This window comes from Charadrius vociferus, unplaced genomic scaffold (assembly GCF_000708025.1).
Source record: "Charadrius vociferus isolate BGI_N301 unplaced genomic scaffold, ASM70802v2 scaffold163, whole genome shotgun sequence".
NCBI lineage: Eukaryota > Metazoa > Chordata > Aves > Charadriiformes > Charadriidae > Charadrius > Charadrius vociferus.
Genome location: NW_009648332.1, coordinates 12,803,481 through 12,829,287, shown reverse-complemented (window position 1 = coordinate 12,829,287; position 25,807 = coordinate 12,803,481). Strand labels below are relative to the sequence as shown.

General features: G+C 42.2%; 1 protein-coding gene across 1 annotated transcript in view; it reads left to right on the top strand.

Annotated features, from left to right (window-relative positions):
• The first annotated feature begins 584 nt into the window (after positions 1-584).
• COL24A1 (collagen, type XXIV, alpha 1) overlaps positions 585-25,807 on the top strand; it is a 178,394-nt gene continuing 153,171 nt past the window's right edge. The window contains exons 1-2 of the mRNA XM_009884884.1: positions 585-785; positions 3,727-3,944. Coding sequence (XP_009883186.1) covers positions 585-785; positions 3,727-3,944 — 419 coding nt within the window. The remainder of the gene's footprint in view (positions 786-3,726; positions 3,945-25,807) is intronic.

The following is a 25,807-nucleotide window of genomic DNA, read 5'->3' as shown; positions in this document are numbered from 1 at the left end:
CCTTCATTTTATTATTCAGTTTTAATTCTGTAGGCTGTGGTCCACCAGATGAAGATACTTAATTAACAGTTAGTGAGCTGTGTTGATTTCAGTGAAATCATTAAAGACCTTACTTCAAAGATGCCAGATGGATTATGTTTACAGCTAAATCAGCACCCTTGATCAATTTTCAAGCGAGGATCCTTAAAAAAATACATATATGTTTGCAAGAGGGAGTTAACCATAGGCTGTGATAAAATTAAAAGGAATGACAGTTAGTAAAGTGTGCTGCTGCACTGTGCTTTAAGCCGAGCATCGCTGACTCCATTTTACTAGAGTAAAGGTGCTCTCTCCTGCCTACCAATTGTGTTCTGTGATACTGGAAATAAAAGTATTACATTAATATTATCATATTCCGCTGACCTGTGTAATAAAAAGACTTTGGTCGATAAATAAATATTTACCTCTCAGGGTGCAGATGATGCTGGCACAGCCTGGGTTCCCGTCCGCGGCGCTGGCAGGGCAGCAGAGACCCTGTGGATCATTTGCATGGGATTTTTAGCAGCAGATGATGGTGCCAGTATCACACAATGCTGGCCAAGACGATGCCCAGTGGTGAAGCAGGCGAGGGTGAGGGGCAGGGCCGTGTCCCAGGAGCCAGCGCAGGGAGAGGCATGGGGAAAGCAGAGCCCCAGGGTGAGGCTATGCACCACCGGGCGCCGAGGAGAAACCGGTGCTCCCAGTGCACCCAGCACTGGAGTGAGGACAGACCTGCACCATTCCAGTATAACCACAGTTACGGTCAGGCGGGACTTTTCCCTTTTTTCCAGCCCATGGTTATCCTTTTAGCAAAGCTAAAATGTATGAGAAATAAACACAAACTTCACACCCAGCGGTAGTTTCCTTTTGTCTTCTTTTGTCACAGGGCAAAGAAAAGGGACCATGCAAACAACTTTTAGATACACTTTTTCTTGGTTTTATCTTTTGTTTTGCATTGTTGTGTTGACTTAAACCCACCAATACATTTTTCATTTTTTATTAGCTGCTAAACATTGCTCTCAAGAACACCAGGAGGTAAAAAAAAAGGATTTCTTTTACAATAAGGTAAGGCCCTGCACTGCCTGGAAAAGAGAAAACTCTGGACAATGTCAGCCCAAACAGTCTCCCATTTCTTTCTGAGCAAGACCGGTACGGAGGAAGCAGGTTCTACACAAGACATCATGTATAAACAGCAATGGTAAGTCCAGCAGAAGTGTAAGCAGAAAAATCAAACCAAATGTTGTAAGTCCGGCCATTACCAGTGCCGCTTCTTTGCTCACTGGATGAAAGACCATGGTCAGGTACGGTGGGAAGACAGTAGAAGCTGTGTAGAAACACTTGCCATCAAACATCGGGTCAACACTCACTGTGGAGGCAGCCTGAAGAACCACTTCAGAAAATGTCCGTGTTTATTTGTTCTGAACTGTATGTCTAATTTACTCACTGTTGGCTTTTCAAAGCTAATTGCTGGCCCTGTTATTCCCTCCAGTGAACCAAAGGCTGAGCTTCCCTCTTATCCACATATGATTTGAAAAAAATCCTACTGGATTATTATTAAAAATTCAACTGATATAAAAACCAGGAGTCATTCAGTTCCCAGTTATTAATGCTGCGTGGGTACCACTTGATAATACATTAACTAATAGAAAGAGCCAGTAGAAATACACTTCTGTCAGTAAAGGAAAAACATCTCCTCAGACACAAGAAGGATTGATAAGTATTTGCTGTATTGCGGGAGTGAAATCTTATTCAGAAATACAAGAAAAGCAGTTTCTTGGTCAATCCAACATTTCAGCCATTTCAGATCTCTCCCCTGTGCCTTTGTGGCTTACTCCCTGATTTTCCACTGTATGCCGAAATATTGACACTCAGTCCTTCAAGGAGGATAGAAGAAATGTAAAAACCCTTCTGTGGTGGCTGACATTTTCAGTGCTTCACTTCAGACTATTTATGACAATTTATGCTCACTGATTTACTACTGCTGCTGGAATCTCAGTATGATTAATAACACAAAGCATGCTTCTTTTCAGTAAAAGACTCGCTCCAGAGCGTCCCAGGCAATCAGCTTTAAACAGCCTCCAAAGGAGGTTTTCTCCCAAGAATAATACAGAAGGTGATCAGAAAACCAGGTTAATGTTCCATATTCCATGTGTGCTCCGTTCTGTCAGATTAGGTTTCAGTAAATCAGGTTCATCAGCTGAAACTTTTCTCTACTGCCAGAGACCAGCTAAAAAAGTCAAGGGACATCTTGCTCAGTTAGGAATTGCCACAGAAGGATGATCCCAGCTGTAATGAAGGGGTATGTTATGGCGGAAGGTGCAGAGCAAGAAAGTTCCTTGTGCTCCGTGTCTAATAGAAAATGGTTTGCATGGAAAACTGTAAATAAGAGAACATATGGCACAAATTACACCATAAGCGCTAAACAAGTCTTCAACTGTAAACATCCTCTTGGGTTAGACCTTAGCAACCTTCTGCTGTCTCTGGCATGAGTTGATGGCCCCAATAAATGTTATTTTACTAAGAAAGTTTATTTTGTTTAGAAGTTTTATGTAAAAAAAGTGACTCGGTTGATGTGAAAGGCTCCTCGGCAGTGGTACCACTTGCACAGCTCCATGTGTAGGAGGAACGGCCAGCCCAGTCTCTGTCCTGAAAGGCTTCAAGCAAATGGTTAGGTGCGTGATGGTGGAAGATGCCTCAGCTCCAGCTCTGCTGGAAAGAGTCAGCAGGAGCTTGTCTTTAAGATGGAGCTGCAGCTGTGAGTCAGATATGACTTTCTACAGACATGGATTATGTCCTCCTGTGCAGAGGAACCTTTCTCAAATCTTTTAAGCTGTTGCTAATTAACTGCAAATCTTATTCGTAACATATGTGGAGTTCCCAGCTGGGCTCAGTCAAATAAAGGCACTCTGATAGTGTTTCTGGAGTACTTTTGATTAGCTAACTGTATCCTATGGTAAGCAGGATCATTACATGCACTGTGCATTATATCTAAAAACACTCAATTTTCAGCAAAATCATCACTGAAATTTACTAAGTTCAGGCAAAATTTTGTGGTGGAATCTTGCAGATCACTTAGTATTATTAACATCTCTCTAACAAACAGCACAAACCAGCTTCTGTTGACGCTCTTACTGACTTGAATTATTTGATTTTATGTTTAGAGCACTTTATTAACTATTATTTATTGTGAATAAAAATCTCATGCATAGCACAATACTTCTATATAATGTTCTGAAAATAAAAGACATATGTTCCCTTGACAAAAAACTTTACAGCAGAAGGAATCCCTTAAGAGTTTTGTAGCCCACAAAGATAAAAAGAGAAAAATGTTTTATTTCTGAGGTGGAAAAGAAGTTTTCAAAAAAATGTTAAAAAAAAAAAGCTAAAATCTTCAGATGCTTAAAAACCTGGTCCTCCAAACAGACATTGATAACTGTAAATGTGGTGAGTCCTCTGATATGGACTATGAAGTTAATTTCACTAGACAAATAGTAACTAACTAAAAAGAAATGTAAGACTATGAGAAAATAAGTGAAAATTTCACATACTTCGTACTATTCATTAATAATTACTGACAGCAGAATGATGCATGAAATTACCATGAACATCTTGCCAAGGCAAGACGGTGGTCTCTTCTGCACTCTGGTTAAAATGTTCATATTTCTTCTATCTTCTGTATTTGACTTCTTATATTTACTTGTGCTTTAGTTCTGGGAGACTGAGTCCCACAGGGCACAGCTTGCAGTGAACTACATCTTTGGGGTATCACACTTAGGGCAGATGCTGCTGATGGTGAAATGTGATGAGGGATGTCCACCCTCCACCAGGTCCAAACACAGAGCTGCTTCCCTGGGGCCCCGTGAGCAGAGTACCCCACCACGCCGGTACCAGCCATGGCAAAAGCATCTGCAGAAGCAGCTGGAAAGGTAAAGGCAGGCTCTGACGTAGCGTTTCGCAGGCTGAGAGGAGTTCATCCCCTCTCGCACACATCTGGTGTGTATTTATGTGCTCTAGAATGTGGAAAAGTAAAAGCTAAACATATGGACTTAACCCATTTCACCTAAAGAGGTGAAAAGTGGGTGTTTAGATATTATCGGGTCTGTAGCTGGCAGTCATGTACACACTGTGTAAATCTCCCCGCGCTGGAGGCACCTGGCGTGGGAAGAGGTCCTCTGAGAGCAGCCAGCAGAGCCCGGCAGACGTCTGTGTGTGCTCAGCGCCACCAGACCCCCAGGGTGGGTGGCGTGAGTAGGAGGACTCGCACAGATACACGACGTGTCTGTGGAGAAGCTCGTAAGATCCCGGCATGAAATATTCTCACGCTTTTTCAATGCACAGGTGCAAAATGATCTAGGCTAAAAAGCTTGGGCACAGCTTCTTTTGTACAGAGTGTGTTTCAGGTTTTACTGTGCACTGCACAGTGGCCTGTCAGCACAGGGATCTCCTCGCAAGTTATATTTTGAGTAATGTCAGCTTTAGTGAGAAAAATATGGGTTATCAACCAATTGTCCTATTTCAGCTTCAGACTCAGTTTAGCCGAGCAAACCCAGGACTGGAGGACATGCAGGAGGACGTTTTTTTGCTGTCATTCAGTGCAGCGCGGCGTGCTTCATTCAGGAGAAGCCTTTTTGATTTCTGCAGGTCCCACAAAACCACCAGTACCACAACATATATCATATTGGAAGATACTGTGATGATGCCCAACATCGGATATAATTTTGAACCTCCTTTGGAAGGTGCCATTTACGATGAGCCACGTTCACCATTGGCACAGGGTGTATTCATGCTGTGGACTGAACCAGAGCTGCACCTGCTTACACCAATGTCTTTATCCATCTCTCTAAACAGCTGCTTTATTAGCAATTCTACTTTAAAAGGTGCTTGAAGGCAGATGGTTATACCTCATAAATCACTTTAGCATAAAGATGGATGTGCTTTTTTGCAGAAGTGGAGTTTGTGCCTTCTTTCCTTCCTTACTCATATTAACAGGAATGTGTATGCAAATTTCCTATCTCCCAGCAGCTACGATGAATTGCTCTTGGGCACTTGAACCCTTTCCAGCTTGATTTAGAAGTTCAAAAGAAATGTAAATATATGTATCCCCCCCCCCCCTCCCAAAAAAAAAAAAAAAATAAAAGAAGCTGGGGCAAGGGAAGTTGACTGCTTGGGTAAAGGTTTTAACCCCATGTGAGCAGTTTTTGAAGGTGCTATGGTTTTGATGAGATAGGGCTGTCTTCCCCCCACCCCCCGGTATCTGGGCTGCTGTTCAATAAGCCAGAAAAATATAAATAACACATATACAAATAAGACATAAAATATAGACTGATGATTAAATAATTATGGCCCCCTATATGAGAAAGAGCCTCAGCAGAAGCCCTGGGTAAAGCTCCAGCTGAGGTGTATTGTCTCTAATTGCAATGACCAGTCCCAAACAATCAGCTGGTCTCCCTACATACCCCCCTGGCCAGAGGGACCTCTCCTTACTGCTGGGGGTGGGGGGAGGCTGCTGAGATGTTCCTCTGCAGAACTGCTGCTCTTCAGCTGGGTAAGCGCTGGCCCTGGGCAGATATTTTGGGTGTCTCTCTAAGAAGCAATGTGTAAGTAAGGCTGTTATTACATGTTGTGGCTGGAGTTCACACTTAGTAGGGTCAATGTGTTTTAATGTAGTTGATTCTTTGTAGAATGATGTTGGGGTTATTTTTGGTTTTTGGGGGAGAAATGGATGTGCTTCATCCTGCAGTTTCTGATGGTTGGTGGAATGCAACTGCTAATGCAGATATTACACAGGGATGGGGGTTTTGAGTCCTTATTTGGTTCCTTTCTGCTATTTCTTTTCTCTGCTATGATAGGTATGAATGTCTAGGCACCTATTCTATGCAGTTAAATGGGTTGTTTTGCTATCTCAGTGCTCTGCTGCTGTATGTGACTATAGCTGTAGACGTGTGTGTAAATATTGTAAAATGTTTGTATATAGACTTGTGATTGCAGGTGTGTGCTTGTGTTTTTTACTGCCCTTTCTTTCTTGGAGTAGAATAAGGAAAGAAAATCAGAGTTATTTGTTGTAAAACTTTGGAAAACATCTGAAGGAGTGGTATGCCTATATTGTGTGTGCCGTGTCACTCCTCATGTGACTGTTTATTCCCTTCTGTCAATTGTAGGATGTTTGTGACAGGAAATAAAAATATAAACTTTGGTTTCTGTAGCTGGTGAAAAGCAAGAAAAAATGTCCAACAGGTAACATACACTGTGCACACTGTTGTTTCCCAATTCTTCCCAGTAACTCCCTGGGCACATAGCAAATGACCGTTAGATGAAAGGGAAGAACTTTTTCTGCCCATTCTGGTGGTGGGCAGCTTCACTGCCTGAGTTTCCACCACTGAAATTAGTTGTGCCACACCACACAGGGTTGAAGTTCTGCATTATAACTAAATCCCAGCAATCTGTCTTGAAACTCATCTCAGATGGGAGAAATGAAGTTGTGTCTGTGCCTCCAGCACAGACTCTATGCTCTGAGGGGGATGTGTGGGGTCAGAGCCATTCCCCAAATCCTCCTATATCTGAGTGATTTAGCTTTGTGCGAACAGGCAAAGCATTTGGACTTCTGCCTGCTGAAATAAGTCTTCATTTTTCACATCCAAAGTGCTTTTGCCTTAACCTGCATCTTCGTGAGAATTAGCTTAACTAATATAAAGCTTTCTCCAGATATGTCTCACTACATTTTTGCTACATTTTTGGGTTCTGAACAGCTCAGCTTGTTGGGAGCTGAGTGCATTCTGATATACTAAGGACTTTCTTTGCCGTGTTAAAAATATGGAATATATTGAATTGAATACAGTATTAAAAAAAAAACCATTTTTGCCTTTAAAAGCATGGTGCTCTTGGTTTGTTTCAGAAAGCTGATAGGCGTGTGGGGACAAATTGGCTGCTGAGACAGAAAGAAACATTAAAGAGCTTTTACAGCTTTCAACAGAAAACTTTAAGGGTCATGTCTAGATTTTAGACCAGACGCTTACCTGAGGGCAGCTGGTGAGAGTATGGCATGTTGCAGAGTATTCCTGTCTCATTTCACACCCTGTCCACTGTGGAGGGGAGGACAGATCAACGCCATGGCCATGTGAGGCACATCTCTATCTTTCTTTCCTGTTGTTGCAACAGAATAGGCAGTGTTCAGTGGCAGGGTAATCATTCTTGCCCTACTGAATCTGTAGCAGATGAGTTGAAACACTGGCATGTTAAGTGCATTAAGATAATCTTGGGACTGCTCGCTAAATAGTGTTGCTTTCCACTGCTCACCACTAGCGGTGTTTCCATTCAGCGGGCTGGTCACAAAAATATCTCCCATGGTCTTGAAAAGACAAGGGAAACAGTCAATGAAGAGCTGCAAAACAACCAATCTGCTGAATCTGGAGTAGCAACATTATCTTCTTTTTCCCCACTGGAGGGAATAAAACAAGGGTGAATTTACCTTGTCCTCCTTTAAATTCACCACTCAGCAAGAAACTGTATTCTAGGAAAGCATTCCCACTGTTTTGGCACGGCTGATATATTACTTGCTTGTTCTGGGAGTATCATTTTGGTAACATAGGAAAGGAGGAGTGTGATCTTTGGAGAAAGAGGAACTCTAAGGGAAGGGGAGTGATCCTAAATGTTGTGTTTTGGTGAAAGGAGGCTTTGTCCTGAATGACAACTTTTATCATAAAAAGTTTACTTAAAGATGGCCTTTCTTAGTAAGTAATGCATGCCTTCTATTTACTTCCCGTGAAGGTGTCCAAGCACGCTATTTAATTCTCCCCCACAGCGTGGGGGATCGTGCAAGACTTGACCCAGTGTTACCTGTCCCAGGCGTAGGAAGAAATGAGCTAAATGGTGAGTTTTCTGACCTGTTCTGTGCCACATGCCATGCCTGGCTGTGTCTGGGCAAGGGTGCAGCTGTGGCTGTGGATGACGGAGGCTCAGTGAGCACAGGGAGAGGCGCAGAGCCGTGGGCATGTGCTGGGGCAGCCCCGGGAGTGGGGAGATTATGGGGGGCAGGAGGTGTCCCCTGTGGCTGCCATGCCCTTGCAGCGCAGGAGCAGATGTGAACCACCATGGGGTTGTCTCCTGCTCCCTCTCATGCTTCAGGCAGGGGAGAAACCCAACTTTTATTTGCTTTTGATTTAATCAGAACTGCCCTCAAATTAAAGGAGTGTTTTGAAAAAGCAAGGCCTTCAGGAAGAGGCAAAGTGCACACAGAAGAGAGCAAAAGGTTTTAAGTGTGCAATTCAACAGTGTGCTTCCATCCCTATTTACTCGGGGCGTTGCCTGCTCTCTCACAGCTAACCAGTTTAAAAATGCGTTGGGAGACACATATCCCTATGTCCCCTGTGCCATTGGTCGGAGCAGTCTGGCTCTTCCAGAAGCTCCAGTGTACTGAAACCAGTATCCCATGGCAAACAGGAGCTGTCTGGTGTGCCGCTTAGTGTTTGACTACAGATGTTTGATTTACTCTTGGAACAGGAGCAAAACCAGGATTCACAGCAAACAGTTAACTTGTACAGAGCTCTTAATTTCCTTCAAACGTTACGAACTTTGGGACAGCTGCATAACACAGGTTTTTATGTAAAAGAAATTGCTGAAAGCTCTCTCCACTGATGCTTTCCACTGGTCCTGTCAGCCTACATTGTCACCTGCGTGAAGGAGGAAAATGGCAAATACCTGCAATTTCTGCCTTCTCACTGAGGGACTTGCCAGGTCTGTGTCAGAAGAAGGGCTGCACGCGTGGTTTCTTTGCAGCTGTACATAGTGACCGCTATGCAATGGAATTTCACTTAAAAGTGGTGATATTCTGGATTCGTTTGGAGGTTGGCAGAAATGTGGGTGCTGAGTGGGACTGTGCTGCAGGTCACAGCCCCACCGCTGCCCCCAGGACTGCACAGCGAGGAGCTCGTTACTGCTCATCACCAAACCCATGGGAACTGCTGCTCTGCAAACTCCTGTCCTGCAACAAAACACAATTTGAACTAGTAATTTGAACTAGTTTGTATTGCAGTGAAAATGTATATGCCAGTGACCCTGCCCCCCCAAACTACTGTATGAACTCAGTAAATCTTGCACCTGAGCGTAAACCCTGTCTGTGATCTCCCGGCTGTCTGCAAAACTCTGCTGAAATGTCATATCCACAGCTTCACAATATGTGAGCCCCTGATCATCCTATCCAAATGCAAAAGCTGTTTCTTCCCATCCTCCAACCCTTGCCAAGAGCACCTGGGAGAAGGCAGGCTCTGGGCAAAGGCTGTGGGGACGCTGGGAGGGGGACAACGTGTCACTTCTGTAATGGGGCCCATAGCAGGCGCAAGGCCACCGCTTGATCTGTGGGCAGACATGTCATGCCCCCTCCTTCCTTCCTTCTATAAATGGTGTTCTCCTTGATTAGTGGTCTCCTTCACCACTTCTGTTTCAATGGCCTAACTTAGAGCAGGGCTACATATTTGCATCCCTACAGCCAGCTCAATGTCCTTAATTATATGTGTCTTTCTATGTCTAAGGAAAATTTCAGGTTTGAAAATGGATGGAGAGAGGAAAGGTTTCTATATTTGTAGGGCTATGCATTTTTCCCATGTAGTATTTCCTGTAAAGACATCTGGGGCTGATTCTCCCTTATGGTAAGGCTGTGTTACATGAATACCAAGGGGAGTTTGAAGCATGAATAATGGTGTTTTCTGCTAAAGCAGTGCTGGAGGACCCATCAGAGTCCTGATGTCTGAGTGCAATGGCCCCGTTCTGAGATACGGCCACTGGAACCATCTCCACCCTGTCTCTATGGGACACTCAGATGTGCTTCTCATGGAAGTCGTGTTTGTAAGGGTGAAGGACACATCTTGCTTACCTTGGTTTTGAGAGCTAGATAAAAGGGGGGACACCCCCCACCCCCCTGAACACAAACCAGTGGAAATCCCTTGCTGCAAAGTGTTTATTCGTTGTTCATTACAAGCTTCCTTTTGCACCTGGCCCCCAGTGTTTGACTATGCAAAATATACAACAGTAAGATGCGGCTTAGTCTTGTCTACTGTCAGTCAAACATCTTATCTTCATGTTCTTCTCAAACATGCCATGTTTCATGGGCTTATTTATAGTACCTGCACAGGTACTTTTTGCCTTTTACTTTTTTTCCATAAATAAGCTGTGCAAAGGTCACCAGCCACAAACTGTTGCTGTTCTCAGAATATCTGTAATATTTGCCTATTCCAATAAGCTTCCTACAAGAAAGTCAGAGTTCAACCTCATCTGGAATGAAGAGGAAACATGACAAAGCTTACACAGCTTTCTCCTCACTTTTAATGCATGAACCACAGGCTTTTCCATTTCCTCCTCTAAAACAAGGCTGGAAAACTCATCAAGAAGATGAATTCATTCATTCAAAAAGTTTGTTGAATCAGGAAATGAAATGGAAAAGTAATTTATGCTAGATACTTTCTGGTGTTTTTTACTATTTAACTTTCTGGGAGATGGTTCCTTTGCATTGTCACCAGTTCAGTTCTGTCCAAGTCCCAAGGCAGACATCAATATTTAATATGTTTTGTAGATGTCAACTGGTTTTGTTGGATCATTTTTCACCCTTCTATTATCCTAGCAAATGATGAGAAACCTGCTGGCTAACCTAAAATGCCAGATGCAAAGAAATTTTCTTCATTTACAAATGTATTGTAAGGAACGACAATACTTACTTTGATTTTTCTTGTTAATGTTACATGTTGGTCGAAGAAGTGTTCCTGAGTAAGTCTACTCCATGCTTTTCCATAAGCTGAAAAAACAAAAGTGAAGACAACCACCAGGGAATTCAGCAGGTCTGATTCTATTCATATTAGTGCAAATGTAGGATATCATCATGGAAATCAGTGTGGCCAGTGGAAAACGAATTTAAGTGAGGATGGAATTGATTGAATGTACATGAAAAATATAAGCAGCTGAACTGAGTAGCGACTGTACTTTTGATTACATTTGCTTTTGACTCTGGTGTCCAAAGGGATGTCCCTGAAACAGACCTGCACTCTGGGCTGCAGCACTTGAGGCACAGCAGGATATGGTCCCTCCTCCTGTTCACGTCAGCACAGCTTCCTGCCTTGGCTTTTTGGACCTCTGCCATCAGGACTGATGATGTTGTAGCCTGTGTGCTTATTCCGTTGTGATGAAGTTCGAAACCAGCAGTAAAAATGTGCTTCAGCACAGTTGCTTGGTGCTTGTGTTGGTCAGGCCAAGTGAGCTACACATGTTGGGGAAGACAATGTGGCTCTTCAGGCAGGACATGTGCCACTGATTTTGAAGAACTGCAATCCTGGTGGTGGTTTTAGACCTCCTTACAGTGCTTACTTCTGTTACCCTGAAGATGGCATGGCGATGTGTTTTACCTGAAGACTTGCATTGAAAACAACCCACCAAATATGTTTCACCCAAAGTAGTCCAAGATGCAGCAAGGTATGACAGGCTGATAACCTCAAGTTTTCCTGTATTCACTTTTATGTCAGCCTGATATGGTTCTGAATCTTTAAAGACGGAAGTATTCTGTTTACTAGCGGAGTTTTCTCCAGGCTGTTTCCTGTATGCGACTTTCATGTTCAGCAAAGGGAAGGTCCTGGTTCAGACACTCCAGGAACAGGCAAAGTTCTTCTATGGTGAGAACACTGCTCAGCGCAGAGGCTGCTGAGAGTCAGCCCATTTGTCTCTGGATCTTTGCATAAAAAAGCTGTGAAGCAGCCCTGACTGCAAGGTCCTGGAAGTAAACTGCCTGTGCTTCATTCTCCCTGAGAAAGCAAGCAGTGTCAGGTTCAGGGTGAGAAACCCTCTTTCTTCATGAAGAGATTGATGTCCTCTAAATGTACGTGACATTGCCAACTTCCAAATTAGGCATGTGTCGTCTTCCAGATTTAAAAAGGTTTGAAGTTGTTTGTATAGAGCTATATGGAGTCTATAAACTAGCCTTTCAAAGGTTTAGGGCAAACATACTCTTCCAGTTTTTCTTCACTTACATGACTGGTCTGCAAAAAAAGCCCTGAAAGGTTATTCCAGTATAGAGTAACATCTAACAGTGGAAGTAACCATTCTCTAAAGCAGTCATATTTAATTACAACATACCTACAAAATCTTGTCTTAGTACCTCAGAAATCAAAGAAGGAAGAGTATCTTTTCAGTAAATATTCATACCTAGATGGTCTCTGAGATCTTCCCAAAGAAGCTGTTTCATCAGCTAACACTTTCATGCTAGTTCCCCACCCCCGCCATGGTTTCTTAGGATCTTTTCCCTGTTCCTGTCACAGGCACTGCAGGCAAATATTTTTCCAAAATTATCTGTGAATCTTCTTGCCCTGAAATGCATTCTGTTTCCGCTGGCGTTGTGTGGCTGTTGATAATGTATTGGCAGCTATTGCTTCAGTCATGATGGCACAAAGAAATGAAGAAGTAGTTACGTCTCCTTGGTTGTATTGGGGCTAAATCCAAAACACAACTATGAAACACTTACCTCTCACTCCACTCATGGACACTTGCTATTTATGGTAAATATTTGTACATGAAATTGCAAAAGAGCTGAGACGTCCCTGTGAGATGCTTCTGCAGAGAACAAGTTACAATATGTTTCTTTGAAAAGAATGTTGCAGACTGCAACTTTTTCCTTAAATATTTGTGTGTGTGAAAGCAGTAGGTAGCTTTTTGCAGGTAGAAATACTGGAGAAAAGACAATGTGTTTGCCCAGCTTGATTAAACTTCAAGTAAAACAGGATGATGTGTTTCAGGGTAGCTGCTTATGAGGAGCTGGAACTGCTAACTTGAAGTATTTTTCTGGCAGCTTAGGATGCTGGAATATTGTATGTAGCCCCTCAAGCTGCATCTCCTGGCTGAACTGCTGCAGAGGTTTGTCTGAGGGTGTCACCAGCGTTGGGGGGCAGGTGGTGAATGTGGGGAGCGACGGATATCTGTCCTGGCTCCTTGCCTGGGGAGGTGGCTGTGAGCCCCACAACAGCCTGTGCACAGGTATGGCAAGGCAGGGGCAGCACGTGGCGGAGCCTCTGGCTCCACACCACAGCCAGGCTCCTCTCTGAGCCATCAAAACATACAAATTTTACTCTCCCATTGCCTCTCCTAATCTATTTTGTGGTAGGTTTTCCTCTGGGAAGGAGAGTCTGAAATGAGCCAACTTAAATCTCATCTTTCATCATTGAAACAAGGGACTCACAAATATATCATGTTTAGGCAAAAATGATGGATTCTTAACCACTCTTGTTGAAAAGAAGACTTGCAAAGTATGAGCTATATTTGTGAGTATCATTCCAGAGCATGGCTTAACTTGCTCTACTGAGAGACTAGAACCGATCCCCTAAAACTTAGTTATTTGTAAGTACTTATTTTACTCCTTTACATATGAAACAGTGTCCAGACGACACAAGTTGTCTGGTGGAAAATTTTGAAGCGATTTGCTATTCCTCTCTCATGGTGAATTCCTACTGTAGCACATTCAGGATTGCACAATTGCAAGCTAAAATAAAACCAAAAATATGACAAAGGGAAGGGGATCAAAATACACCCCTGGTGTGGGATGTCATTACCTGTCATTGGGAAAGCAATTCAAGATTTTCATGCAATTGTCTGTAACATTTCCTGGACTAAATTATGCTGTCAACAAACTGTATAGAAGTAATTCACCAAAAGTCAGTACATCTTGGAAGGAAGAAAACAAACAACAACAAACCAAAAAAACACCGCACCCCATAAGTTCAAGGGCAGGATAAAAGCTATTGTATGATCTGTTATGAGAACCAGCAAATGGAGAGAGCTGTCTCTAACACTTTGAAAGCATCTTGGGCAGCTATAATCCAGCTGGCTAAACTGACTTAAAGATGCTGGCTGGGGAAAGGGGAAGAAAGATTTTAAATTTCCCCCCCCTGATACAATGGGGGGGAAAAATTGTTTCAAAGACGTTGTCATAGTTCTGTTTGTTAGCCATGGCGTGTTTCAGCCTCTGAATGACACCATTGGGTTGCATGTAAGTTCAATGAATTTTATTAAAATTAATATCCATATTAAATCACTAAAAATTATTTTGCCTTCTATTTTAAATCTCTATAGGTAGTGCTATAGCCTGCTACATATTTAAGAAACTTCTAGATGGTTATGCAGTATAGTTTAAGATTTGCCAGTGGGAGGGGAAAAAAAATCCACATCATTACAGTATGAAAAAGATGAAGTCTATGTTTGCATACAGGTAGGAGATAAAACACTGAATCAGTTTGCCAAAGAAACCTTTTCTCATTATGCTGAGATCTTATGAGAGGTTATCAAAGTACTTCAATAAGGTTATTGCATAAGGACCACATAACTTAAAGCCAAAGCCACATACAAGATGTATCTATATAAATTGCTGTTGAGATTTATGGAATTGTTTGGCTCCCATAATTACCTCTGTGTGTTCTTCCCCTCACAGGGAACACAGGAAAGCTCAGCTGTTGATGAAAGCAGAGTACCAAACAAGATGCCAAACAGTCTGGCTTTACAGCTTCGCCCAGCACAAGCGGAGGGGAAAGAGCAGAAAGCGGCACAGGGTCCAAGCTCCATGTGGGAGAAGCAGAATGCAGAAGAAGGAGGTTCCCAGTGATTCTTGGGACATGGTCAGCAGGTGCACTGGAGTTAAACAGGAAAGCTAAATGGCTTCCTATTAGTAGACTACTCCTGGTTTTGTTTTAAAGTTGAGCAGGAATATAATCAGGGTGTAGTATACTGCTGTTTCCAATTCTTGGATGCATGAGCTGAGGCAGCTGATAGCAAGCCTATGCTATGGAGTATAGTGTGGTGGTAGAAATGTCAATCCAAATAACTGAGAACTACAAAACTTAACATAACACAGCTGGTATTGTTTGGGAGGACAATCTCTTCAGACTCATGGACTACAGGACAAAAAAAGAAGTCCAATGCAATTTGAAGTGCCACCATCCATCAAGCTTTTTTGCGTTTACAGCGTTTGGAACTACACAATGACAGACTGGGAAGGAAGCAATCATGTTAAGAAAGTCCATGCTGCAGCACGATGGTAGAGAGAGAATACAGATGCAAGGTTGCACAGGGCCAGACTCTGCTGCTGTATATTTATCTGATTTTATCACTGTGGAGAGCCGTTCCTGGGGGAGATGAGGAAGCCACTAAATGAGATGAAATGAGACCATGAGTCTTGTATCCCACGGAGAACCACAGTGTTACTGACAGGGCCTCACTGAAGTCGGCAATTCAGGGGAGAGACTGACAGCACAGCAGCATCGATCTCCAGCTGCCAGATTTACCTCAAGGTCTGAATGTGCCTCTGCAAAATGTGCACTTCTGAGAGCAAAAAGGGAAATCAATGGCCCAAAAAACCACTGAGGTTCTGAGATGATCGCCATATATTATCGCAACTATCCTCATTTGTTATGTTTTACATGCACTTGACACTCCACTTAAAAATAACCGAGTGGTGCCAAGGGCTGGAGGATGATGTACCCCCCGTGCTGCACGTGCTCCCCTCCGCAACCAGCTCTGGTGTCTGCAGCTAGAAAGCACTGCAGGCTCCTGTTAGTGTCACGCATTTAGACCCTTAGAAAAACAAAATGGTTTGAATGATATAATTATGAGGATTTTTCTCTGTATTATTCTTCTGGGAAATACACAGTGGGAGGATTAGTTAATATTTTAGACAACAGGAGGTAAATCGAGAGGTGTGTACAGTGTGTGTAAGCTCAGAGCTGCTGCTGTTTAATGGACCATAGTCACATATCGCAGCATGTGTACATGTAATCGTCTTCCAAACTGGAGACTGACTCCTTAAAGGTTCCCTTGCTACACATTACTTCTCTAAACAAGAGACAGGAACATAACACAGTATTACCAAAGTAGATGATTTATTCTGATATGCTACTTAAAACGTGCCAAGGACATTAGCTACAGCTCAGCCAAAAACTCCCTGTCTGAAACAAACGTTGATCTGATGGAGTCCTGCATTAATTTTTAAAACATAACAGCAGGGGGCAAAGAGGGCCAGGGTTTTTCACTGCAAACTCTGCTTACACAATAGGAACGAGGTATATTTTCAGTGCCTACTGTTCTTTTTCTAAATAATTCTCCCCAGAAGCTTTATTTGCAATGGCAAAGTTTTGAAGAATTCTAAGGTTTTTAAGGCTCTTATTTCAGAATAATTCAGTTTTCAGTAAACAGTCTGGAAAAAGACACTTTGCCTTGCACATTGCGTATAAGATTGCAGAAATGTATTTTTAGGGTCATGAGCTAAATTAACATCTGGCTCTATTGATATTTCAGCTGTATTACATGCATTTGGTCTGGATGTAGCTCATTGCTTATTTTTTGCCCTCAGACTATGCAGTGGCATTTATCCTATATGTAAATATCATGCAACCTATCCCTAACATCTGAATAAAACTTGGATTTTCAGTCATCTGGCATACTTGTAGGTTCCCCACATTTTTTGTTAGTTTGCTTGTGACTAATTACTCTGGATACAGCACAGTCTATTTATATGCTTTGTAAACACTCGCTCTTCCAAATGCTTTGTGGTATCATTTTCTTCAGCGTCTCTATGGAAGATTGTCAAATGAGAGAAGCAGCTGAACTGGGGAGGCATAGGAAAGAATGGAAAAGAAATCCCCTAACATCAACAAGGAAGTGATTGTCACTGTTAGCAAATATTTCTCTGATAACTATTCTGTTAAATTATTTGCAAAATTGGAGTAGTATGTTACCTGCTGCTATGCAAAATGAAGATTTGCTTTTTGTCCTGTCAGACTGCTGAGTGAAGTCACCTTGGTGCATAAAATCCCACAGTGCAGAACAAGCAGTTTTGGTGCCACTGGGATTCTTCCCACCACTTGATGATGGTCTGACAGCAGTGATCAGTCTTGTGGCGCTCCTGCAGGCACCAGTATTTCCTCAAAAGTATCATTAAGGTAATAAAATGATCTTTTGCCTAAGATAGATGCATGTCTTCAGCTTTATGCACTGTCTCCAGTTCTGCATGTAGGGTGAAGGCACGCTTGCCTGGATCTTGCTAGTATGTGTCATTTCTTCTAGCAATCGATGTCATATTCAAAGCCCAGAAGGAAGCTTCCTATCCCCAACTTTGCTAAACCAAAGGCCTTCAAAATCTCTTCCATCTCTCAAAGTGCAGAAGATGGTGCTGAGTGAAGGCACAGAGTTGCTGCTGACTGTCAGAGGCCCATGTGAAATGCTTCCCTTCCCTGGGACCAAGTTCCTGAAATCTGGAGTTCTACAAGCCCAAGGGTGTCTTTGACAGTTACTGGGATTTTGCAAAGGTAAAGTGGACTTGGTAGAGATGATACTGCCAAAATGAAGGTTATGTTCATATAAAGAAGTATACCCAGATGAATTTGAAGAGAGGCTTTAAGGTCTTGGAAAATTTAATGCCTCTTGATTGCTGCTGTTTCCTTAGGAATCTGCTTTGATAAATGTAGTGTTTTAGGACCTGTGAATACTCCAAATGAACTGCCCAAACTTTAACAGGAAGGCTCTGTTTTATAATCAGCCTCATACTGCCCCAGCTACCCCAGTGAATGACAAAAAATAAAACCACAAACAAAGAAAAAACCTGCCCAGAAAACAAAAACAAATGTACCCACCCACCAACAAAAACCCCAACCGAAAAAAAAAAAAAAGGCCAAACTTGTAAAGAACATTAAGCTTAGGGTAATAATTTTCTAATCAATAATATCACTTCAAGAATAATGCAAATCTGAAAACATCTAGGGATGTTTGTTCAACTTCTTAATGTGTATTTAAACGCTTAAAAATACTTTGAGATAAGAAAGGCTATAGCTGCAATTCTTTGTAAAGGAATAAAATATTAATTTTGTTGACATTTTTATTGAAAACCATTTTGTTCCAACAGGCAAAGAAGAATGCTGTTGTATTTATATATGTAACTTTGAAATCATTGTAAGTTAGCTATTAAGAGAGAATACTTTACTCTGGATAAGAGGAGCTAGCTTACATGTGTTGGTCAACCAATTTAAAGCAAAGCTAAACATCTGATAACCATAAATGCTATTTTTTTGTATGCACATTCTAATGCCACAAGTAGTTAAAACAAAAAAAAAGTGATCCCCAAACTATACCATATAAAAATAACAAACTATAGAATTTTTATGTAATTTTTTTCCCTGTTATTGGTTTTAGAGATGTCTACATTTTTGTCTGCGTGAACGTCTGTCTCTGCTGGATGGTTTCAGAACAGCCCCAGTAGCTTCTGAGGGGAGGTAAAAACTATATCGTTGTGCCTGTGTTGGAAAATGGAAACTGTGGTAAGGTTTGGCATCTCCTGCTTCCAAGAAAATGGCTAACATCTGGCAGTGCAGAAGATTGTTGTGCCAGCCTGATGTCTCTCGCTTTGCCATTACAATTCACGTGGGCTGTGAGCCTTTCAATAAGCAGCTGTTCACTTGTGTCCTACTCTTGCTGGAGGTCCTGGGGTGCAATGCCCATCCATCTTGGGAGGACCTGGAACACCAGAAGAAGGCTGGAGCCCTGTGAAAAATAATCCACGATCCTGTAAGAATTCTAGAGTGCAATGTGAGGTTGCAAACAAAAGTTAATGCTGGTACTTCAACAAGTTCTGGACTTCTCAACTTTGATGATGTTCATTCATTAAACTGTTGTGCGTGTGTTTGGGTCAATATGGTGCAGTTACTCATATCATCTGTTGTTCAACTTTTGACTATGTCTAAGCCAAACACCGGATAACTAAACAACCAAGAGGTTTTTACGGCGCTCTGTAATAAGAATAATCCAGGCACATCTGGCTTAATGAACTTTTTTGATCCAAGCAGGACAAAAGTCTCATCTTTCAGATGTATTCATAATTTTTCTCTATTTTTTTAAAGCAGCGTTTATAGGAGGATTTTATTCAGTTTTACTTTTTTTTTTTTTTATATTACATGAGTTCGGGGGGAAGCATTGCTCTGAAATAATTCTGTGCCTGGTGATAGACCTAGTCCTTTACTTTCCTGCAATGGTAGTTCTTGCTCACATATCTAAATAACAGAAGAACAGGATCAAAATTTCATCTCTAAAAATAAGATGATGAAAATAGCCTATTAAAAATACTACGCTATGTTGGTGGTACAGCTGTAAGGGATTTACAAAAATTAATTACATTACTATTGTAAAAATATCAGCATTGAAGTTAGTGCCAACGTATTTTGGGCTTGGATTCCACAGATTCATCTGTCTGGTATTTTCAGAAAAAGCAATCTCCTTAAAGTCTCTTTCTCTATAGAAAATTTTCTCTGCCATTATACATGCGTAATCTAGAATTCTTAATTTGGAAACTAAATGTTCATCATATGAAAATACCATGTTGTACTTGACAATACTTTTGGCTTTCTTCTTAAATCCAGAGATTCCAAGAAAACAAACAACAATAAGCTCCACTTTTTTCCTTTATTAGGAGCTAAAGGGTAGTGAAGAAGTCCAATGTTGACTTACTCATGTGGAAAAAAAAAAAAGTGGGAAATAGTGCAATTTCCATTTTCATTGATATTCTTAACACCTACTGAGTCTGGAAACTCCTGTTTTGGTGAAAGTCATCAACCAATGTTGTCAGGTTTAAATTACTCCATTGTTCTGTTTGACGTAGGTATGCTGTGTGTTGAGACACTTAGGATATTTTAAAACTACTAGAGAGAATTGGTGGGAAGTTGGAGGAAACTTTCTGACATATCAGACCAATCATTTATTGTTAATGGTTGAGATAACTATGTGAAGTTGGTCAAATTATTTATGTTTTTGTCATTAAATTTCTCTCTTCCCAAAGATGGAGTTCATAAGCGTTCTCAGTATTATGACATTATTTCCCCTCTCTTTCAAAGTTTCGGCAGGGAAAATGGAGTTCTTGTGGCCACCTCAAACAACTGTATTTTGCATCACTCTGAAGGTCATAAAGTGGAGTCTTATGGAATTTTCTGCTTCTATAATTGGGGAGAAAATTCTGATAAGATTTTTAAAGTGAGAACAAGTTCTCTTATTGCAAGGCAGAGATTTAACATGGTGTTAGCCACTGATCACCAGTAGCTTACCTCTCATCAGGTGAGAAAGTGGAGTGAGGCTTCTGCAAACTCTCCTTGCTGTTGCCAAAAGCTACTTTTGCAGAAGCAAGCCCAAACTGTATTTTAGTTACTGCAGAAGGAATATCTGAGAACCTTTTTTTTTTTTTTTTGGGGGGGTACAGGGCAGCATTGAGAAAACCTGCACAGCTCCAGGGCTGGAAGCAGAGATGGTCAAGAAAGACTTTTCTAGGACGAACGAACAGCGGAATGAAGCATCTCACACAGTTGCTGAGGAAAGAAAGGGAATGTCTTTAAAAAAGACTGGCCTAATGCAGAGCTCTCTGTGGCTCGGGAATGAAATACTTCTCAGATGACTGCGCTGGTTCTTCCAGATGTGTGAGCAATTTTTAGTGCTGATGAGATTTTGCTAGTGGGCTGAGCACACCATATGAGTGCAGACAGTCTCACTCCAAATGGGCCCTATTTTTATTCTTTTACGGAGATTGGTTTTCAGGAGACACCTGCAGATTTTATGCTGCATGAAGATGTCCTATAAGATGTCTCCAAGGGTTTTTTGACCCATCCTTCCAATGCGAAAGGGTGCTACGGAACACTACCGAGGAGCTTAAGTGTCCTTGGGTGCTAGGAGGTAGTGTTTTTTCACATAGCACAACCACAGCTTTTTATTTTTTGCAAAAATAGGCTTTTGCTTCCTTTTACTGATGGATACACGGCAGGTTTTACACAATGACAGAGAACCAGGACCCTTTGGGGAGGGCTCCTGCCACAAGCAGGAGGTTTTGGGGAGACCTGCCAGGGAAGCCCTGGTGCAGGGGACCCCACCGAGGTTGCTGAATGCCCATGGTAGCAGGTCACAGCCACCACTTCAGTGGAGGAACTCTCCCTAAACACACCCGCTGAGCCCTGTGTCTGTCTCGGCACACGTCGGTAGAGGTGGTAATTTAGTCATAGGAATACAGACTGTTAGTCCTATTTATGGACTTCACCTACAAGGGGATTTTCAGTTCAATGAGTATCCCAGAAAACATCTCATGTCAAATACATCCTCCTGCCTGTAAGAGTGGGTGTCTCCACTTCCTGCCTGGATGGCAAAACACTCCATCAATAATGGGATAAAGATTAACTAAAAATGAACACCACCAGGTTTTCTCTAACTCCTCTGTTTTTTCTTTCACCCGTTGCGCTCAGGCTCCAGAGCCCCTCTTTGAGATGGAAATTTACTGTGCTTCTCTCTTGACATTTTGGCCTATTTGGTAATTGGAGTCTTCTCATTTGGTGAGCTGTTCCCACGTTGCACTCGTTCTTGCTCTCGTATTTTCCATTCCTTATTGCTTTCCTAATAACTGCTTCTCAGGCTTCTCTCTCCCTTTAATATTTTCTTGTGTGTTTGGCAAGGCTTCTCTGCATTCTTGGTATGGCATATGATGTGCCATCACTGGAACACGACATCACAGCTTTTCAGCTGCTGGGTGTGGGGTTGCTCCTCCAGAAGGCTTTGCTTCAGTTGCCCGCTTCAGCTCTCTCCACGAGAGTTTTTACTGGGCTAACACTATAGCAGTGACTTTCTAAAATGGATGATACCTGGTGTCTTGTTAAAAATTGCGAGTAATCTTGGCTTCAGTGAGACACCTTTCTCAGTGGGAACCACCGGAGCCTTGTGGTCTGGAGCCTCTACTCTGTCTTGTGGTTCACTGAGGCTCTCTTCTCTTTCTCACTCCTGGCTGGATGTATTCCCTTGTTTGCTTTAACTAAGCATCCTAAGGAACCTCACTAGTCTATACGGTCATTTGTGGCTTGGCATTTTTGTCGGTCCTGACTCCATCGTGCTGTTTTTTTGGTCTGTGTGCCAGGACCTCTTAAGTTTGGTCCCCTGTACCCACAGCATCTCTTGTTTCTTCTCTCAGCCCCTTCCCCTCAGGTTTTTTTTGTGTGTTGGTCTTGTAAGGCAGAAAAATCCTCTCCACCCTGAATTCTTCAGAATGTAAATTTCTGTTAATTATCTCTTCAGTTTGCTAGTAGTGATAGGATTAATCTAAAAAGTCATCAACTGTGCTCCTTAAAGGCATTTCTAGATTTTGGGCATATTCAAAACTGGAGAACACTGCTTCTCGCTAATTCCTTCTACCAGAAGGTAACAGGTATGACTGGAGACAGAAGGCAGACGCTGGTCGTTACAACTTCTTTCCCTTTCTACAAAGAATAGACACATCTAATGGTTTCAGACCTGGAGTCTTCAATTTTAGCTGGTTGTTGACAAAGACATGCTGTAATCCTTTCTATTTCTTGTATTTCTTAATCGTATTTGATAGCTTGGTAACTTTCTTTAACCGGAGCAATGTGTTAGTGTTTTTTTGGCTGCCACAGAGAGAGTTCTAAATAATTTTGCTGAAGTAGGTTCCAGCAGTTTTGGTACGTAGCCTAACACCATATATTGTGGTGTGCAGGGAAAATCAGTTCTCCAAAGGGAACTCAATAGCACTGTGGATCTTCTGCCAAAAATTCCTAATTCTGGGACTGTACCAGGAAACTTGTGTGGGTCCCGTTCTGCTCCTACTCAAGTCAAAGGTAAAGCTCCTACTGACTGCAGTGGGATAAGGCTCAGGCTCCAACACTCAGTCCTCACATTCCCATTTCACACATTTTCCTTCAAATTCTTACTCTTTTTTTTTTTTCTTTCTTTATTTTTTGGCTCTGGCAATCTGCTAACCATTGCTCTCTCCTGTATGTTTTCTGGAAGGGGAATCACAGATAGGAACCATTTTCCTCTCCTCTTACACTGTTTAAGAGTAGCTCCTGTTCTGTGCCCCAAAGCATGGCTGGAACTCGGCAGCTGTAATCAGGAGTGACAGATGAGCAAGTCAGATCATGAAAGGAGAAAACTGCTGGAAAAGGAGAAAACAAACAGAAGAAGAGCTTGTAATCATGTCAGAAAGGCAAGAAGTGATATCTCGAAAGAATAAATTTTGTATTTCAGTAATCCCTGGGTTTACTTGGAGAAACAAGAGAAATCAGGGATAGGCTGTGGTCAAGCAGGAGATAGCAGGCATGGAAAAATGGCATCTCGGGACACTTACCATAGGAAATGAAACTCCAGCATCCCTGTGTTGCAAGGAGTGCTAACACATTTGGAGCTGGACCATGTCTTTTGGTGTGCGTAAGTATACAGACTGCTATATATAGCTCTGGAAATAAACACATGGAATCTGATAGCTTTAAACATAGTAGGCTTTGCTTATTAGGCTGTAAGAACACTTGGAAAAAGCACATGTAAGAATAAAACTGATAACGATTTTTGCCAAGAAGCTTAGAAGAGATTTGGAGCTGATCTGAAACACAAGGTGACAGGCAACAAGTTGGGGACTGCTGGACTATTTCCAACAGTGCCACATACTCACTGACTGATGCCGGGGAAGTAATTTTGTTTCCTTGTGCTTTTGTTTGCTTTCTTCATCTGCATTAGATGGTCCTAACTTATGCTAGGAGCTTCAGCAGCTCTGAAGGGTGTTAATATCAAAGGAAAGCAACCAAGCTGCAGAGTAACGTTAGTCACTTCAAAAAAAAAAAAAAAAAAAGTGCAAGAGCTGCCAGGCAGAGAGATGCAGGGAAGGGAACAAGGAGCATCCCTTGCACATTCCCAACCCATTCGCAGACACGTGGTTTAGAGACGTGTGAGCTGTGTGTGATGGGGAAATGGAAAGGCACAGGTAATCCTTGCCCTGGCCCGTGCCTCCCCACGGCTTGACCAGCCCCCTGGGCGCCTTACACCAGAATAGCCAAGGACCCTGCCCAAATAGCCTAACGGCTGGCTTCAAACCACAGCAGGGGCTGTAACACGGACACAAGGAGCGAAGTGCCAAACAGGAGTAAAGTGCCCTACTTTGTGAACTTCATTTTGTACTTTTGAATGTAGGAAACTGAAAAAACCAATGCAATTTTCAAAATTTATACTGTTTGAAGTCACTGCATAATTGGGGTCAGCAAAGCTTTCTTTACACCCTGTATGTGGAGCTGACAAGAACCTCAAGTTGTGCCTTCTTCAGCGCAAACACTGCTGGAAAGGGAGACCGCAGCACAGAATGTCCCCAGCACATCTCGCCGTGTGCTGCAGGTTGGCTCCTGCACTTGTCGATGTGCACTGAAACGAGGGCAAGATTTTTCCAGAGTCACTCTCGGGGCAGAATTCTCTCCATAATAGCCCTAATGGTGATGCTAAAGGGTTAAGAAATCAATTATATGTCTATTGCACACAAGACCTCTTATTTAAGGGATTGATAGATTTCATGGGAATGGCACCAAACCATTCCAAAACCTATCTGTAATGTACACATTACCGTTCATTTTAATGCTAATAAACAAAACCTATATGAAATATAACACTGCCGTTGTTGGAAGCCATTCAAGTGTGGTTTAAAACAGAAATGCTGATCAAGACTTTATTGGAGCAGTGTCCAATACCTCCCTGGGCAGGCACTGTGCTCTCTCCAGTGAACAAATAGATTTTCATGTTTTGCTGTCACTTGGTTTAATGCAAGCTACATAGACAGGAAGGCAAAATGTTGTCAGCTTTTACCTTTGGCTTTCAAAAAGTGAAATAAATAGGAAATCCCATGGTAACCAGTGAGACTATATAGATTCTGAACAATTCAAGGTATTGAAAATGAATTTGACTGTGAAGTTAAACACTGAAACACTCTGGTGTGTTGCCTGAGAATAATTTTTTCCCCCCTATAACTTTGAGTTCTGTTATCCCCAAGAAAATTCACTGGTCTAGGTTTGCTCTTGGTTCCCTCACAAGTTTTCCCTCCATTTTTCTGCCTGTTCCAAGTTACCTGGATCACCCAGAAAAGTCCTTTTCAGCTGAGTGGAGCATCCTCAGTGATAACAATAAAAAATCCTTATCCTGTACAAGCTTTCTTTGTGCCTTATCGCTTCTCTTGTTTTCTGCTGTTTGGGAATGTGTTTGGGTTTATTTCACGCCACCTTTCTCTGTCTTACCTACAACCTGAAGGTCTTTGCTGCAGGTCTGATGTGAAATCTTCGTTCTTGTAACACCCAGCAAGAGCCAAATACCACAATCCTAACTCACATCAAATTTCTGCTTAGGTCAATGGAAGTTTTGCCTAAGTGAGGCTGCAGGATTTGACCACGGGTTTGCTGTGCAGTGCGTATTGCAATGTCTGGTATTGTTTAACTCTGCCTTGTTTGTTTTGAGAGGCAGTTTGCATCAAGAGGTCTTATGGGATACCCATAAGTGACAATAGACTGTGTTACAGGGATAAGGTAAGAAACCTGGAAACTAAAGCTTTGTCTCTTTAGGAAGAAGACAGTGAAGGGTGTCATATTTCTTTTGGCACTGTAATGCGACCAAATTACATCTGCTCTTCAAACATTTTCCAGAGGGAGGATTGCTGGACCCCACTCCAATTATACTCGAGATGCAAAGCCTCCAGCACACTCAGCTTTTTCTCTTTATACCATTTCATCATCACCTGGAAACTAAAGCTTTGTCTCTTTAGGAAGAAGACAGTGAAGGGTGTCATATTTCTTTTGGCACTGTAATGCGACCAAATTACATCTGCTCTTCAAACATTTTCCAGAGGGAGGATTGCTGGACCCCACTCCAATTATACTCGAGATGCAAAGCCTCCAGCACACTCAGCTTTTTCTCTTTATACCATTTCATCATCTCCCTTCTCCCCCCC